This window comes from Leuciscus leuciscus, assembly GCF_965113295.1.
Source record: "Leuciscus leuciscus genome assembly, chromosome: 13".
NCBI classification, from domain to species: domain Eukaryota; kingdom Metazoa; phylum Chordata; class Actinopteri; order Cypriniformes; family Leuciscidae; genus Leuciscus; species Leuciscus leuciscus.
This window is the reverse complement of record NC_138737.1, coordinates 23,854,336-23,873,821: the sequence shown is the minus strand read 5'-3', so window position 1 is coordinate 23,873,821 and position 19,486 is coordinate 23,854,336. Positions and strand designations below refer to the sequence as shown.

Genomic DNA, 19,486 nt, shown 5'->3' with positions numbered 1-19,486 from the left:
TTGTTTAATTTAGTCATTAAATAATGTAACAATTGTTCAGTTTGATAAGTAAACAGTGTTTTTGTGTTTTAAAATGAAAGCAGGATATTACCTAGCAACACTTGACACTTACACATGCAGTGACTGATTGGCCAGTCATCTTAGAAAGCCACCTCAAGAACATGAACACAAAGCACTGGCAGCATTCAGCTGGAGTTCAGTGTGAGTGAAAATGTCACTGCTAAAGCTCTTCAGTTGTCATCTCATATTCACACTGTCTGTGTTCACTCTAGCAGAAAGTGGTAAGTAAAATAAGAGGTATTGAAATTATAGAATTAAATATCAACAATAATTACATTCATTTCAGAAGTAAAAGTAAAATTATTTACATTATATTGCAACATTTCCTTACGAAGGGCGACTCGTTGGACTCTATCTAAAGTAGATATTCCTTGAAAAGTACTTTTTGAAAAGGCTGATTTACTGAATCAACGTTCTTCTGTTTCTATATTGATTACATAATTATTTGACAAAACCAAATGTTCTGCTTCTGCATTCTTTTTCAGCTAATGAATATTACACAACACGGTGGTTAAGATGCATCAGCAGCTCCCCTGATCTCAGTGACATGGTGTATATTGATAGCCATTATTTTAATAAATATCTATTCACACAGTTCAACAGCACTCTGGGGAAGTTTGTGGGGTTTAGTGAGTATGGAATGAGAGTTGCAGAGTTCTGGAACAATGGCAGCTTTAGGCAGAGAGAGATAGCTGGTGTTGATACATTCTGCAAACCTAGTGCTCAAATCTTTGACTCGACTGTCCGTAATAAAGCAGGTAAGTGGCACAAGACTCTTCTCTGATCTTTACTCTCACACATATAACTCTTGCTTTTAACATTGCTGTTATTTTTACAGAAGCATATTTGCTAATATTAAATATGAAAAATGTTTTAATATCAGCATGGCATTTTTTATACAATTTTTAGATGAAAGGTATGCATTTTATGTAAAAATAATTAATATTTCTAGGGCTTCTTTAGTAAGTGTTTCTTTTGTTAAATCCCCGCCCACCCCCCCCCCCCCCCACCCCACCCCACCCCACATATGATACATGCATTGGAAACTGTGTTTAGGATGTTACTCTTCTTGATTCAGTGAAACCAAATGTTAAGCTCAGTTCAGTGACACAGGCTGGTGGCAATCATCCAGCTGTACTGATGTGCAGCGCATATGAATTTTATCCTCAACACATCAAAATGTCCTGGCTGAGAGATGGTAAAGTGATGACCTCTGATGTAACCTCCACAATGGAGATGGCTGATGGAGACTGGTACTACCAGATTCACTCTGAACTGGAATACACTCCTAAATCTGGAGAGAAGATCTCCTGTGTGGTGGAGCATGCAAGCTTCAATAAACCCATGATTTATGACTGGGGTAAGATGAAATACCCACCTACAGTACTCTCATATTAGTATTACATTTGTGAATGGTATATTTGGACACGCCAATGTAGGATCAAATAGAAAATATGAAATAGTCCTCTTATTACAGAAACACACTTATACAGTATTTGTATTAATGTAAAGTGATGTGTGTACAGACCCCTCTCTTCCCGAGTCTGAGAGGAATAAAATCGCTATTGGATCCTCTGGTCTAGTGCTGGGAATCGTATTAGCAGCTGCAGGATTCATTTACTACAAGAAGAAATCATCAGGTCAGTTTAGATTTAAATCATTCATATTGATATTAGTGTGTGTACATTATTCCTGTACATGCATATTTATTTTTCAAGATGTATTTATTTTTGCTTTGACAGGGAGGATCCTTGTACCTAATGAATGATGGTAGGTTTCTCATTGTGTATTTGATAACTCAGACTCAGTTGTCAAACTCAGTCACATGATTAATAATTATTCAAATTTCAGATCCTCATACTGACTGAAAGTGGACTGCTAATGGAGCATTCACCCTTTATGTAACTATCAAACACAATACTAATTCTAACAATCCTTGATGTTTCATTTTCTAAATGTTTAAAACAACAATGACATAAATATAGCATCAAATCTGATACTTATTTTTCAGTGAACTTTACATGAAGATCATTTCTGAGCATCTTACATTATGCAATGTTGGCAGTGATTTAAAATTATTTGTGAAATATAGAGATAATAAAGATGATTTTTTTAAAGTTTATCTCATGTTCACAGTAATGTACATAGAAGCAAATATTTGATAATGTTGAAATGGAAACTCATAAGGTCTAAGTCTTTATTGTTACTGAATTAATTATACTTGTACAAACAAATAAAGCATCTGATGAGCATATTTACTCCTCTTTTTTATCTTAAAAAAACTGGGCTGGGTTTCCCAATAACGTGGTCTCTTAGCGCGCTACAAAGACTCTTAAGGTATAACTTATAAAGGTAGGCGTGTTCCCCAAACTATACCTTAGAAAGCTGCTTAAGATATACCTTCTTACGTGTGACGTTACCCGGTGCTGTCCGTGGCGATGCTGCTGAATTGGTTGATATGGCTCGAGAATCTATTATTCTCTCGTGCAAGGGCTGTTTCACTGCTTTATGCTAGAAAGTGGTGTTCTTTATAAAAGAAGCACTTCAGAAATAGTTGAAATTACATTTATTAGGACTATTGGATATTATAAAAAATAATCCAAACTATAATAGCCTAGCCTACATATTTTAAAATTGTAACATATATTGCTGCCACAATAACCATTTCAAAAATGTTACGTGCTTTCTTCTCTTTCCCATTTTTGTTCGCTGAGGTGGAGCTGCGATGAAATATTGTTCTTGTAAATACTTTCCAGCATTTCAGTAAGAAAAGTTTACATCTTATGTACGGTGCTCGGCAGTGATCAAAAAGGATTTAAAAAGGGAATTTTGAATCTCTTCTTGTAAACTCAGAGATGTGGATTCAGACGGCAATTAAATTTCCACACGACCTGTTTGTCAAAAAACAGTAGGTACTAATTTGGCCGGGGATTTTTACGCGGGTTGGGTGAGAAAAAACACTGATATTATGGATTCGGACGGCACTAAAATCACAGACTTACCCCTGTAAATGTTTAAAATACCGGACGAGCCCATGAGAAACAATATTAGCGTCCGAATAGAACTTAACTGACAGTAGCCTATGCTTTCACTGGCCTTTAAAAGCGCTCTTTTATTAAATTAATAATATAATATATAATAATAATATAATAAAAATTGTAACAACAATCAGTGTGATTGACAATTTTATTCTTTGCATGAAAACACTTGAATTAGCCTAACTGAACTGTCTGGGTGTATTAAAACTTCAGAATTATTTTCATATAGACCTGCAACAGTGATAAGGTAAAGCTAAGAGCGTTCCAGACCAATGTTCCGATCGTATGACTTACAGAAGGTATACTTAACTAAGAACGTTTCGGGAAACACGTATTAACGATAAGGTACAGCTTAAGATGTAACTTAAGAATGACGTAGCGTTAATAAGGTTTCGGTAAACCCAGCCCTGATTAGAAGTTAATGTATAAACGTACATGTAATTGATCTTTGAAGGAATGGCATATTGAGAAAACTATGAGGCTCTTCATTTCTGCTTATATTTCTCAAAATGTTGAGAAGAACATTGTCTCGATTTTAATGTACATTTCAGCCATAAATAAATGTTTCTTCAAAAAAAAAAAAAAAAAAAAAAAAAACTTGCTATGATTAATGAGGAGAAATTAAAAGATGAAATTAGTATTTGGCTGATAAGAGGTAATCACTGAAATTAGTCTTCATCTCATGTGAGTGTACATAATTATAAACATTTGAAAACTGATGTAAACTTAATGTAAAATAAAATAATGCTGAGAAATGTTTCCGAGTGCATCTTTAAGTTATTAAACTGGCCAAGTTCCAGTAGAGGTCTTTTTAGGATTCAGTTGGTTCATAGTACTGTTCTTTTCCATAATTGGTTTGTTATTAAGAAGCAGGTTTAACATTAGTCCTGAGTTCTGATATTGCAACAACAAAAAAAAAAATAACAAAAAAAAAAAAAAAAATGCATGAATACATGAAAACATCTGATAATACAAAAAAGAAAAAAGAAAAAAAACTGTAAAGTTATGTAATAATTTCTCATTATAAACACATTTCTTTTTTTTAATAGATTTTTTTAAAAGATAAATAATTTCAGTCGCAAATGCTATCTTTTCTTCCATTTTAACTAAGATTAAACTAAGACTCTCTTTTTTCTCAACATGCAGTGGTTTAAAAAGGTTAGAAGAGTAATATTTTTTTCCCCATAAACAAATTTCATAAAGGTCCTGACAGTGTGAAAAAGTTTTGTTACATGTAGTTACTATAAATTATGCATAATTACATGCAACCCTAAACCAAACCAAACCAAACCCTAATCCTAACCCTATAGTAAGTACATGTAGTTAATTAGCATTACTCAGTACTTAAATGTATAATTACAGTGTAACAACGACACTTTAAAATAAAGTGTAACCAAAGTTATTCACTAAATAATTTTAAGTTAAACATGATGGAAATATGTCTTCAAAATGAAAAACCCATTTACAGTTTTTGTCAGCTATACCTTTCTCCAAATCCATCCAATAAATTATAAATAACATGACATCATATCTATTTAGAATCACCCCCTTGTCTAGTCTGAATCAGGTAAGATCATTTCTTCTACTACATAATACACAGGAAATGTTACAGCACTGTAGTTCTGGCCTAGTGAGTGAAGCCCTCATATGAACTTCACAGACTCCAAGTTTTGTCATAAGCCACCTCCATTGGCAGGGAAAGGATTTGCTTATGAGTTTCTGTCATAAACCTTCCATTTTCCAGTTCAACGTGCCTTTCCTCCCTCTCCTTTTTGAGCACTTTCTATAGAAACATGTATGTTATATAAAGATATTTGTCTAATTTGATGTCAAGGTACAAGCTAACATGTCTGTTCAAAACAAAATCTAGCCTGAGAAAAATCTAAAGTATGGCCACTGTTCATTAAATGGACAACACAATTACAATGTTAAGTGGGAAAAGCTGAATTTATAATTGATAAAGTTAGTTCTTACATATTGAACTTGTGAATATTTATCTATGAACTTATTTATTTTCTGTGTTGTTTGTTGCTGTTACAATTTTTAGAACATATTAAGGCATGCAAAACCAAAATGAGAATTTCTTCCACATGATTAAGGAAATTTGGTTGGCGTGTTCGCTGTCATTTGAGGAAATGGGTTGCTGATGTTCCAAATTGTTTTGTAAAGTATCTCCATGTGTATTCTCATGTTTAATGTTACATGTGTACATTGTTTAAAAATCTAGCCAGTAAATATCAATGGTATAAATCATTTTATGTAACATCAATAGCTACTCTGCATATTTTTTTAATAGTTGAAAATACAGTAGTTAAAGTGTATCATTATCAACACAAGAGTAATTTTATAATTATTATGCTTTATAATTATAAATCATTTTATAATTGTTATGTTATAATTATATAATGTTTAAATTTTTTTAAATTTTTTGGGAGATAGATTTTTTTATGATTTTTTTTTTTAACTGGAAAACCATTTCAGGTCTAGAAGTCTCTACCAATGAGCTGATGAGTTGAATCAGGTGTCTGATTGGGGAGACATTCAATATGTGCAGAGCTGGGGTTACTCCAGGACTAGGGTTGGCCACAGTATATCACAGTTGCAGTGGACTGTTTCCAGGTGTCAGCCCACAGCATAATTTATCCTTGGTTATACACTGAATTAGAAAGGTGTACCTACTGAAGTGATAACTGAGTGTTCAATTAAATTGTGTGACACAGATCTGCATTTTAATGACCTTACAGCTTTACCTTAAGAGTTTTGTTGTTATATACATTTATATAATTTATTCCTTGGTCTTCCTTTAGTCAAAATATTGTCTAATTTTAAGACAGCTTAAATCCAACATTGATTATTTCAATTATGTTTATTTACCCTCCCTTTTCTAAATGACCAACTTCAAGTTACCTAGAAACTTAATGAGAAATTATAATTTTTTCTTACACAGTGGCTGGTTGAAGTGATTCTCCACTTTCTTCAAAGTGGTTTGTATTTCTGTAATATGTATCTAACTGTCTGAGTCTGGTGGTTTAATGGGGTGGGGAGGTTTCTTGCAATATTAAATGCAGTTTTGTTTTTGAATATTTTGTATGAAGCTAATCACATTTTTTTTCAGCTACTATACAATGAAAATAAAGTCAAATGAACTTTTCATTACTATTTTTCCACTCTGTTGGCCTAAAAACTAAACAGTTAGAACTAAACAGATTCTTTTCCTGCTGCCTTTAATAAATCTGGTGTTCATAGTTTGGCTGCAAGTTTGTTGTTGTGTCCAATACAATTTTTAACTCCCCCATCCTTCAACAAGAGCCTCTGGAAAGTCTGCATTATGTTGTGATATAAGATCATCAAACAATCCACGCACAAAAATATGAAAAAACAATTTGGACAATTTGCCATGAAGCTTTTTCCTAACTTTGAGATTAGGCTATTGCTAATTGTTGCCAAGAATTACTTCTGGGTCAGTGGCCTGTTTGCTATAAACTTAAACATTCTCAGTATCTGTATCCTTTGGCGAGAGAGAGAGAGAGAGAGAGAGAGAGAGAGAGAGAGAGAGAGAGAGAGGAGAGAGAGAGAGAGAGAGAGAGAGACTTTGACTTTTACAACCCCTTTATTCTACATAAAAATGTAGATATACATTATTCCTTCACATTAAACACATTTTTTAAGAAATAAATAAACATATATATTCCATGTTCTTAACACATTCAATTATAAAAATCACCCATTAAAAAAAAATCAATACCAATTAAAACCCAACCCCCCATACTCATTCACTGTAACCAGTGCTTCCTTAACACACCATCTCCATTTAAAGAAAAGAACATTATTAACATGCTTGTAATATGTATATTCTATAACCACTCGTGCTTCCACTAAGGATTTGAACAAGACCACCATACAAATGTCTCTTCCTGCATTCTTTTCCTGATGAGATTTCAAAATTGCTAATTTAGCTTGACCAATGACAAAATTAGCAAGTACACATTGTTCTTGTAAAGATTTCCTATAACAACAGCCCAATATAAATAAGCTATTAGAATACAGAAACCCTAATTTTGTTTTGTATTATTTTTCTCAACCGTTCAAAAATAGGATCAAGTCTAGGGCAGTCACAAAACATATGAAAAATAGTATCAAGAGCATCACAAAATGGGCAATTCGATGTAACATTTTCATTCATCCTAGCAACAAATTGATTTGTAGCTAAGATACAATGGATCAATCTCCAATTAAGATCACCACATCTCTTAGAAAGTGGAGGTTTATACAGAAGTCTCCAAGATGGAAACGTATCTTCAGATATAGAGAGTTGAGCTCTCCATTTAGTATCGACTTTTCCTTTCAATTGACCCAAATGTAAAGTTTTAACGCATATATGATACAATATTTTTTTCCCTATACATTCAAAAACCAATTTTCCATAACCTTTCAATAAGGAAACAGAACCAGAGTCATCAATGCCACATTCTTTAGGAAACACCTTTAACTGAGGAAAGTTCAGCCATACTACACCATCTTCCAGAACATGATTAATGAATTGATCAAATGATAGAGGAATGGAGGATTTAAAACCCTTAACAAATCCTTCTATAATTCTAAGAGAATTCAAGCCAACTTGATCAGCAAGTGACTGTGAAGTTCTCCATTGGCCTCTACTTAAATCAATCAAATCAATAACTTTAGTGACACCAGTATTCAAACATCTATTGATTAAAGACTGAGATATATTTGATGGAAGCTCAATAAGAGGATTAAAAAAAATAGGTTCCTCCACACCATAATGCTCCTCAACAGTTCTTGATATTTCAAACAAGTCCCATGATTTGAGCACTGAGACATAAAACCTAAAAGACAGATCAGAAAACTTTTTAACAAAAGTTTTCTTCATTAGGAATAATTGTTTATCAATACCTATTCCACCAATCTCTTTAAGTATAGATCTCCCGATACACACCCAGGGCACATCATTTGAACTATACAATAGTTTCTGCAATGTTTGCATCCTCATTGCCAAGATCTTTGAATCCAGATGTATAAGCCCTTGACCTCCCTCTGCCACTGGAAGGTAAAGGACTCCTGGAGGAAGCCAATGACATCCATCCCAGAAAAAATTAACCAATGCTTTTTGAACACTTTTAAGCAAATCTTTTGGAGGGTCTAGAACAGTAAACTTATGCCACAACATTGAGGCTATTATATTATTAATGACCAAGCATCTTCCTCTAAAAGAAAGTTGCGAAAGTAGCCATCTCCATCTCTGAAGCCTACCATTAACACGATCAATTAATCCCTCCCAATTCTTCTTTTCATATTGTTCATTCCCAAAATAAACTCCAAGCATTTTGAATCCATCCCTGCCCCATTTACACTGTTTTGGCAAATTTGGAGGTACAAAAATTTGCCAATCACCCAGCAAAAAAGATGTAAATTTTTCCCAATTAATGCAAGCAGATGATGCTTTTTGAAAATTATTTAAACAAGTTGTTAACCTGTTAATATCCTCAGAATGTTTTATAACTATCGTTACATCATCCGCATAAGCAGTGAGTTTAATGGGAGCAATTTCAGGGAAATCAGGAAGAGAAACACCACATAACTGTTTCCTCAGCATAACTAAAAGCGGTTCTATAGACATCGCATTCAATAGGCCTGATAGAGGACAGCCTTGCCTTATGCCTCTGGTCACTGAAAAAGATCTAGTCAAAGATCCATTAATCTTAAGCATACTATAAATATCACTGTACAGCAGCTTAATACAGGATACAAAGTATGGACCAAATCCAAAAGCTTCCAGAGTCTTAAACATGTAGTGGTGGTCTACTCGGTCGAAAGCCTTCTCTTGGTCCAAGGAAAGTAAGCCAATGTCCAACTTGTATCTTTTAGCAACAGTAATGATGTCTCTCACCAAGAATAAATTGTCAAAAATTGTCCGCTTAGGAATGCAAAAAGTTTGATCCACGTGGATTATGGTTGCCATATGTTGTTTAAGTCTGTTAGTCAATGTTTTCGACAAGATTTTAAAATCAACACATAACAGTGAAACTGGTCTCCAGTTTTTTAGGCATCCAAGGTCTCCTTTTTTGGGGATCAATGTCAACATTGCTCTCCGGCAACTTAAAGGCAGAGTCCCTCCATTAATGCATCCTAAAAGAACATCATACAAATCTTGGCCCATTAGTTTCCAAAAGGATTTATAAAATTCCACTGAAAGTCCATCTAACCCAGGTGACTTCCCGAGGCTCAACTCCTGAACAGCCTGTGAAACCTCAGAGAAGGTCAAAGGATTGTCAAGCTTTAACCTTTCATCCTCTGAAATGTTTGGCAAATCCTGTAAAAATTGGTCTGTTGTGGAGTCATCACACTGGTCAGAACAATACAAGTCCTCATAAAAAGAAATTGCATGAGACTGAATCTCTTGTTGATTAGTTGTCACTCGGCCATTTGGAAGTTTCAATTGATGAAATTGTTTTTGCTCCCTTGGCTTTTTTTCAAGTCCAAAAAAAAAAGTGGTGGGACTGTCCATTTCATTAAGTTGAGAAAATCTAGTTCTTAAAAAAGCAAATTTTCCTCTTTCCTCCAACAGATTTTTCAACAGAAGCTTATTCTCCGTGATGTGATCAACAGCAGTTAAGTCATCACGAACATCCCTGACGCTTTGCTCAAGGATGCTTTGTTCGAGAATCTTCATTTCTTCTTTTAGGCTTCCGATACTTTGTGCAGTATATTGTTGGCAAAAGATCTTTATATGGACTTTGCCAATATCCCACCATTGACTTAGTGACTGAAATCTATTTCTCTCTTCTCTCCAAGATTCCCAGAAAATATTGAAAGATTGGAGAAAATTGTGATCTTGTAAAAGTCTATTATTGAAATGCCACTGTGATTTATAGATTTTAGAAGATACAACAGAGACAGACATTGAAAAATAATGGTGATCAGAGAGAAAAGAGGGAGAAATACAACTATTAAAAAACCTATCTCTGTGTCTTTTTCTAACATAGAACCGATCCAATCTAGCTCCAGACAATCTATTTGAATTTCTCTTTAACCAAGTATATTGTCTCATCCCAGGAAAAGCCTCCCTCCATAAATCAACAAAGTCATGGTAATCAATCAGGTTTTTCAAAATTCCAGCAGATACTGGATGGGGTTCATTATGATTCCGATCTAAAGATGGATTTATTGTAGAATTAAAATCCCCCCCCCATTACAACCACATTATCTTGAGGACACTGTAACAGAGCATCAGAAAGTTTTCCAAAGAAAAGTACACGCTCCTGACCAACACTTGGTGCATAAACATTAAAAAAGGTATAATCAATTTCACCCAGAGTAATATCTACTCGCAAAATTCTACCAGGCATAATTTCTAGCATTACTGGTTGGTTACCAATACGAGACGAAAAGAGCATGGCAACACCTGCACTTAAATTAGTTCCATGACTCAATAAAGTGTTTCCCTTCCAATCTCTAACCCAGTGTGCCTGATTTTGTAAATCTGTATGAGTTTCTTGAAGCAAGATTATATCTGCTTTTTTTAAGATTAAGTAATCTAATAAAGCAGCTCTCTTTGTTGTGCCACGGCAACCATTAACATTAAAGGTCCCGATATTTAAGAATGTCATGTGGAAAATAAAAAAGGGGCACAAAAAGAAACCCAAAAAAATAAATGCATGGAGAATCATGGCTATATTATTATTTCTTATGACAGACTTTCAATCTTTGCTTAACAGCACTCATGTGTTTTTTAAGTCTGTAACGTTTGGGCTGGTCAATTTCGTCAAGTGTAGCTTTTCTCATAGCCATAGAAACAGATTCAACAAAAAGTTGTAAATCAGGAAAATAAGTCTCAAGTTTAGGTCTTCGCTGATTAAATGTAGCATCAAGGAAATTATTAATCTGTTGAACAGAATAAAGAGACTTCAGTTTAAAACTGGAGGCTTTCCCTTCAGAATTTCCTTGAGAATTTAATTCAGTCACACCCGTTTCATCTGATGTATCACTGTCAGCACTATCATAGTCAATCGACTGAGATTCACCTTGTTCTAGCTCTATTGGTGAGTCTGTTATATGCTGTGACAAGTTTTCAACCAGCATATGAGTCTCCCCCGCAAACTTAATCTGTCCATCAGAATCATCCACTTCATTTTTTTCCGCAGTAACTACTACAGAGTCATTTCCAACTCCATCATTCAAAAGTGCATCTGAATCAACAGAATGTTCATTTGCACTCACATTGCTTGGTGATTCAAGTACAATTTGATTTGCTCTATCACCAGGCAGAGTCATCATTTCAACTTGTTCTTCATTTTTCTCCCCCACACTATGGTTTTCTGTAGCTGGAGTTACTTGCTGTACATTAGCAGGTTCATCCTCATTTTCAACTACACTCACAGCCTCAACATTTAATGGGCATGTCTGCTTTATATGTCCATATCTGCCACAATTGAAACATTTCATCGACTCTGTGCTAATAAATATTGTGTAATCCTTGCCTTGCAAAGTCATCTTTGCAGAGACATTTAAAGATTGACAATCTGCATTCAACACCATGTGTGTTTGGCGCCTAAAAGACATTATATGCTTCAACTCAGGGTTTTTTAGGCCAAGAGGAATCATCTTTATAGGCCCCACTAATTTGCCGTAGCGAACAAGTAATCGCTCTAATGAGTCATTAGGAATAAACGGGGGTATATTAGATAACATCACTTTTTTTGCCAGATTAGATAGCGGTAAAACTGACAAGAAAACCTCTCTTACAGACAGACCACGCTCAACCAAAACGTCTACCATAGACTCCTCTTTAAGAAAGACAACAATGGCTTTATTCATTCTAGATGCCGATAAGATATTACGAGCACCTAACTCATCTCCAATAGCATTTAAAACATCTTCGACTGTGATTGATTCGTCCGGCATGCATTTACAACCATGCCGTGCAGTTAAAAACGAAAAACCATCAGAATGCGTCCCCATTTCAGCAGCACTTGACACAAAAAGTTTAAATTACACCCTCAAAACGATAACAGATCCGCAAGAAAAAAAGGAGATGTAAGGAAAACTTACAGAAAAAGCACCGTCAGCACTCACTCAGACGCTCACACACCTCTCGCAGTCACTCATCCACGCATGCGCAAACGGAAACGAGAGAGAGAGAGAGAGAGAGAGAGAGAGAGAGGAGAGAGAGAGAGAGAGAGAGAGAGAGAGAGAGAGAGAGAGAGAGAGAGAGAGAGAGAGAGAGAGAGAGAGAGAGAGAGAGAGAGAGAGAGAGAGAGAGAGTGAGAGAGAGAGAGAGAGAGAGAGAATTTATAAAAAAAATTACTTTTCAAAACTTATACAATCATACACTCACATTCAGACATTGCATAATAAAGTTAGAAAGTTAGAACATATATAAACCCAAAGATGTATATATAAAAAAATACAAATATAAAAATTCAGAACCATCGCATCATCATTTATGGTGCATAAAACATCAACACACCATATTTCAATAAAACTCCTTACATAATTTACAATATTATAATATGCATACTCCACTTTAGGCCTTCCTACCACTAATCTCATAAACATAACTTCAGAATCCGTAGATGCAAATTCTAAGCCTTTGTTCTTCCTAGTCTTCCACACTGCCAATTTTGCAGTCCCAATCAGATAACTTAATAAACACACTTTCTTCCTCATCAAAAATCCATACTTTAACCCTCCAATGAACACTTTATCCGAAAAATCCTCGTTAAATTCCCTGGACCATTCCTTAAGAAGACTTTGTAGTCTTTCACATCTTAAAAACAAATGTTCCAAATCCTCCTCTTCTCCACAAAACCTACATTCCCCACCCACTGCTGGATTCAAGTGTGCCACATGTCTGTCTGTAGCTATTGACCTGTAAATAATCCTCCATTGTAGATCAGCTGTTCGCTTCTCCACTGGAGGTTTATACAGTGCTCTCCATCTGTCCCTCACGAGGAAATCTGGTGTCAACAGTCCTGGACACCCAGAGGCTTTTACTCTCCTGAGTGATTCTTGAGGCCTTCACTGTGATTCTTCTTTGATGTAGAGTCAAAATGTTCTATATGAGGAACCTCTAAAGACAAAATTGAACAAGCGTCCACACCTTCCTGATCTTTCTTACTTGCGGGAGCTATTTTTATCTTTGGGAATCCTTTCTCATTGTTTTCCTTCCTTGCGATTGTAACGACTGAGACAAATCAGACACAATTATTTGTTATATTTCATAAATAATCTTTAAAACTAACTCTGGGATCTATGGTCCCTTCCCCCCAACTAGGGCAAGATCAACCATGACTACCATCAGATAAGATGGTTTTATTGCTGTTAAAAATGTGGTCATGTGGTCAAGACAGAGGCAATAGGAAAGACAGAAACAGACCTTAAAACAGACTTTCCTGCTTTAATTTATAGACGAACTGATCTATAAATGAACATGCATCCCAGAACATTGTGTGAATGATTTACTGTCTTGTGTAGTGTCTTTTAATTCTATTATTTTTATTTTTTTTATACTGTGTATTTTATGATCGTATTTTACTGTGTATTTTTTTGAACCAACAGTCAATGTAACCTCACCTACTGCCCTACAAAGGCAAAAGACCTTAAGTCGCTAGAGTGTGGAACTGAGAAAAATGACTTTAAAGATTTTTAGTTGTCCCGCCAAATTAATTATTGGTAGGACACTGGAAATCTGCCAAATAGATGTTTTAGTAATGACAATTATAAAAAATCTTATAAATCTTGAGCTCAAACTTGACTTTTGACCACTATTTTAAAGTTACTGTACTCTGCCTTTGTATTGTCAGCAAAAAGTGAGAAGTCATGCCAAGGCAAAAGGCAGTAACTTCCACATTATCAATATTTGGTTGCTGATCACCATTAACAAAATCATTATAGTAACACCTGTATAAAATCTAGTGATCATGGCATTTATTTTGTATGATTTACAATTATTTATAGCCATCTACTTATTGCTATCCTGTGCTTTGGTTGCATTCTGATGGCATTATTAATACATTTGACATGACAAAATACCTCCATAGATATATTAGTCCAGCGTTGGCTCGACCGTGTTTAGGGCGGGGCTCAAGTCGCCGGCGAAGTTTTGGCACTCTGCCAGCTAGATGCATGAGTCTTTCAACCAGGTCCGGTACTCGAACTGGGTGAGGCGGGGCTTTAGTTCTTGGTTGTATTCATCTGATACGGCAATGTGTACAATTTTTCTGTCAACTCTGTGTAGCCTGTGGGCTGGGTTAGGATTGGGATCCTTTAGTTCACTCTCTTTCCCTGACTCTTTACTTTCATGTTTAATTACATCACTAATTTGGGGGTGGAGTAGGTATTTAGTAAACCACTTAATGTGATTGAAGCCGGCTTATATATAGACACCTGGGGTCCTTAGACTGGAACCGTGTCAATTTACTGCTGGTTCTGGTGTGGTGAACCAGTGATTCAAGGGCTGTGTTTGAGTGTTCAGGTACGTTCATAAGCGTTTTCCTTGTTTGACGTTTTCACTGGGGTTAAGTTACCAAGCGACTGTTTGTTTTAATAGTGAGCGGATGAGCCGACGCTGACTGAGCTGCGGTGCAACATTGTTCCCTGTGAGACCGTGAATGGGCGAGCGAACTATGGCAAAGTAATGCCAAACGACTTCCGTGTTTAACAAGTGTCGACTGGATACCACGATTACAGTGGGATGTTTACATCCAATTTAGTGCTTTCTATTTCACTGTTAATGCTACGACAGGTATGTTTAATTTCCCTTCGTTGTTTTAACATATGTATATACTGTAGGAGGGTATTTGTTTTATATGCTTGGTATATGAAGACAGTTCAATGCAATATTGACCACCTTTGTTTGAGGCTATTTTATCATGTAATGTGTGAAGATTACATCTAAAACGTGAGTTGTATTGAATGTGAATCATGATCAAACAAATATTCTTAATGGTGTGGTTGTGCTTACAGACCTGTACAGCTACACCTGAGTTGCTGGCTGCTGTTCTCCATATTGTGTGATTTGATTGTGTGGTGCTGCTTCTAGTATAGATTATTCTATTTTCATTTCTTTTGCTGTTGTTTGTTTTCCTCTAGCCTTTTGGCGATATGTTATTGTATGTGAGTGTATGAATTGTATATCACAGGCTAGAGTGGTTTTATTTACTTTCTTTTTTTTCTATTCGTATTTCATTTATTCCCAATTCTTTTGTTTATTTATTTTTTTAATTTTTTTTGTAAACGGCCTCTGTGTGGGTGGAGCCAGGGTAGTGCAAGAGACTTCACTGTAAAGTGGGTTTTTGTTCTCCTTTTCTTTTTTTCTTTTTTTTTCTTTTCTCTTAAGACATTTGCAGTGCTGTGTAGTGTGAACCTTAATGTCTTTTAACCATACTTATTAGTGCTGTGCGTTTGCGGTGTGTAGACGTTGAGCTCTAGTGTGTACTACTTATAAGGCTCTGTGCCTCTGTCCACTGGTGGTAGTGAGAACTTGGCCGTCTCTTAGTGCTTTTTCAAACCGCTCTACTGGCTCCCATGCTGATGATCTGTTGACTTCTAGTTATATTTATTTTGTTTTATTTTTGTTTACATTTAGGCCAACCAACACCTTCAACTATTTATTAATAAAGATTGTATTTTTATACTTTTCTACGAACCTGTGTTTGTACCTTTTTATTGGGGCAGAGTTCTCCTTGCTCTGACACTAGATACCAGCTAAACTCAAGGGGTGGCGTAGTCAGTTGTACAATTAGGGGGCGCCACACCTGCATAATCCTTCGCGATCGATATCGCACATTTGTCGATGGAGCGGTTTCAGACCTAAATCTTCTGACTGTGTTTGTGCAGGACAAAGCTCTGAGGACATCAGAAGTTAGAGGGACTGATGGCAGCTGTACACAGGCTACACCGTAATTTTAATTTTAATGGACATTAAAACAAAGGCAGATAACCGTACAATCTGGTAGGTAGCATTATTTGATAGAACACTGGCACAGTAACTTCATATTGACGCGCGGCTAAACAAAGGCAGAGCACCGTAACTCAATTTGAGCGTTCCAAAACAAAGCCAAAGAGCGGTAACTGATGTTATGGTGTTCTGCCTTTGTTTCTCATGGGCTTTTGGAAGTTACTGTTAACCCTTTCGCACGTACGATCACACCGGTGTGATCAGTCTAGGCTGGTCCCTGGAGCGTACGATCACACCGGTGTGATTAGAACGGTCAGTGCATCACGTGATCAACTGCTAAATTCAAATGTGCTTTCGTGCGTTGGCTGGCGCTGAGCCAGAGACAGGCGCGCTCAGAGCTGTCATATATCACAACTTTTCAGTGTTTTCAACCACATAATGTTTATTTTAGGTTTCAGACATATAAGTACTTAAACAATACATTTAGAGTTTGTAAAATACACACTGATGTCAAAGGAAGAGGAAGGATAATAATCCTTTCCATTAAAATTAGTTTTATTCATATCAGATAGACATTGTGTAAGTAACTTTAAAGTTTACTCTATTCTTCTCCCAGTTCACCTGCCACTTATTTTATGTATTTCGGGGGACGTGGATGAATTCACGTGTTGTAAATCCAACAGATCCGATTCTCTGAACTGCGTCTGCGGCACAAACTAAGATGGCGGCGCCCATCGCGCATACAGCAGTTCAACTAACGCGATCGTTATAAAGGTGTTTAAACAAAACACTTCCACTAGCATATATTTGACAATCGGAATATCAGATATTTCATGCCATATCAAAAAAAAAATTGAATATTTTGAATAAAAAATGAAAAATGACATAAAAGCAGATCATCATTCATTCAGCTCTGTTGTTGCTGCGGTGTGTCACGTGACAAGCAATGACGCGTCACCATGGAAACCATAAAGTGACACATTCTAAATAACGGTCGCCTTGAAAAACTCACGCTTGGGGGTCAGCCAGAATATTTTAAACTTACGTGCGAAAGGGTTAAGAAAACGCCTCGGTTACGACTGTAACCTCGGTTCCCTGAAGAGGGAACGAGCGTTGCGTCGAGAAAATGACGCTGTGGGAACGCTTTGCGTGATGACGTCTTGAAGCACATGTAAAATCAGTCCAATGGTGTGGCGGAACGTCAGAGGCGGGTGACGTCACGTACCAGGAAGCTATAAAAGCCGGCCCGAAACAGAAAACGAAAGCTTCGTAAAGTCTGAAGTCGCGCTGACAGGCATGAAGGAGATATGGCAAGGCGACGCAACGCTCGTTCCCTCTTCAGGGAACCGAGGTTACAGTCGTAACCGAGGCGTTCCCTTTCAAGGGAACTCCCGTTGCGTCGAGAAAATGACGCTGTGGGAACGTCTATACCAACGCCTCCATAGCTACAAATGTCTGTCCTGTGTGAAATCCGTAGAGCAGCACTAGGAAGACAAGACATGAGACCCTGGAGCAGAGTCTAGATCCAGAGAGTAAAACCTGACGAAAGTGTGCGGTGAGGACCAGCCTGCCGCATCACAGACGTCCTGTAAAGAAACTCCTGAAATAAGGGCCTTAGAGGCCGCCATACTCCTAGTAGAGAGCGACCGGACAGCCAAAGGAGAAGGCTGTCCAGCCGCCTCATAAGCCAGTGAGATAGTCTCAACCACCCACTTGCTCATCCTTTGCTTAGACACTGGACCTCCCTTGTTAGGGGAGCAAAAGTCACTTTTACGCCACAGGGCAGCTCTGTGGACATACGCGTCTAACGCCCGAACAGGGCAAAGCAAATTATTCGCCTCCTGGTCCGATTTCGAAAGGGAGGAGGACCTCCAAGTGCCACGAAGGAAACGAGATACCAAGGGGTCTTTCCCCACAGACATTCCACCCAAAGGACTGTGGTAAGCACCTATGGCCGCCACATAGACCTTTAAAGTGGACGGGGTCAGACCTGCAGTGAACCGTTCCTGCAGGAACTCCAGCACTGTACCAAATGGGCAGTTGACTGGGTCCAACCGACGGTCACTACACCAAGAAGTGAATACTCTCCACTTCAGGGCATAAAGTTTCCTCGTGGAGGGAGCTCTGGACTGTAGAATGGTCTCAACAACCTCGGTTGAGAGACCTGACTCTATGAGCTGGGCCCCCTCAGAGGCCAAGCCCACAGGTTCCACAGTTCTGGCCGAGGGTGAAATATCGAGCCCTCTGCCTGGGACAGAAGGTCCCTCCTGACGGGTAACTCCAGAGGATGCCCGTCGAGGAGGGACACAAGATCGGGAAACCCGGTCCCTGCGAACTCTTTCCAGAACTCCCGGGAGCAGAGCAACTGGGGGAAAGGCGTACAGACGTAGCCTCGGCCACGTCTGTACCATAGCATCCAGTCCCAGAGGAGCTGGATGCGTGAAGGAGAACCAAAGTGGACAGTGAGACGTCTCTCGAGACGCAAACAGATCCACTTATAATTTCCATATCAGCTCCACCCCCTCAGGGGTGGAGCCACCATTCCCCGGGCCTCGGCCCCTGTCTCGACAGAGTGTCTGCTCCTATATTCTGGACCCCGGGGATGTAGGCTGCCTTGAGTGACAGCAACTTCCCCTGGGACCACAAGAGGATATGGCATGCCAGCGCAAACCCCCTTGATATAGGCGACTACCGACGTGTTGTCCGTATGTACTACACATGGTGTCCCCTGAGACCTGTGATAAAGCTCCTCAGAGCCCGGAAGACAGCTAACATCTCTAGGCTATAGAATGCCAGGAACGATGATGGTCTTCCCACAGACCTTGAGATGAGCGACCCACAGGATCGCTCCCCAACCCGTGAGGGAAGCATCCGTCGTTAGCAGTTTGCGACGACAAGGAGCTCCCAGCACTGGGCCCTGGGACAGGAACCAAGGTTTCTTCCACATAACCAAGGCACGTAGGCATCACCGCGTGACCTTGATTGTGCGAAATGGGTTGCCCCTCGGGGAAAAACCCTCTGGTCCTGAGCCACCACTGCAGGGGCCTCATGAGCAGCAGTCCAAAAGGTATCCCGTTGGAAGCTGCTGCCATGAGACCCAACAGTCTCTGGAACTGTTTGACAGTGAGTAGCTGGCCTAGCTTTACACTTCTCACAGCTGCCAGGATGGAATCGAAGCGTGGCGATGACAGGCGCGCCTGCATCGACACTGAATCCCAAACCACGCCTAAAAAAGTGGTCCTCTAAAATGGAGAAAGCACACTCTTCTTGGCGTTCAGCCGTAACCCCAACTCTTTCATATGGGCGAGAACAACATCTCGATGTTGAACCGCCATCTAATGCGACTGAGCTAAAATCAACCAATCGTCGATGTAGTTCGTGATGCGAATACCCCGGAGGCGCAGAGGCGCCAGAGCTGCATCCACGCATTTGGTGAAAGTGCGGGGTGATAAAGCAAGGCCGAATGGAA

General features: G+C 38.2%; 2 protein-coding genes across 2 annotated transcripts in view; both read left to right on the top strand.

The window, feature by feature from the left end:
* LOC309512729 (H-2 class II histocompatibility antigen, A-Q alpha chain-like) overlaps positions 1–19,486 on the top strand; it is an 86,619-nt gene that overhangs the window by 10,629 nt on the left and 56,504 nt on the right. The window lies entirely within an intron of this gene.
* Positions 128–3,857, top strand: LOC309512731 (rano class II histocompatibility antigen, A beta chain-like). The gene is made up of 7 exons (XM_082188455.1): positions 128–281; positions 546–818; positions 1,139–1,420; positions 1,587–1,700; positions 1,803–1,830; positions 1,912–2,351; positions 3,514–3,857. The coding sequence occupies exons 1-5, from the start codon at positions 212–214 to the stop codon at positions 1,826–1,828; spliced, it is 765 nt and encodes a 254-aa protein (XP_082044581.1). The 5' UTR covers positions 128–211; the 3' UTR covers positions 1,829–1,830; positions 1,912–2,351; positions 3,514–3,857.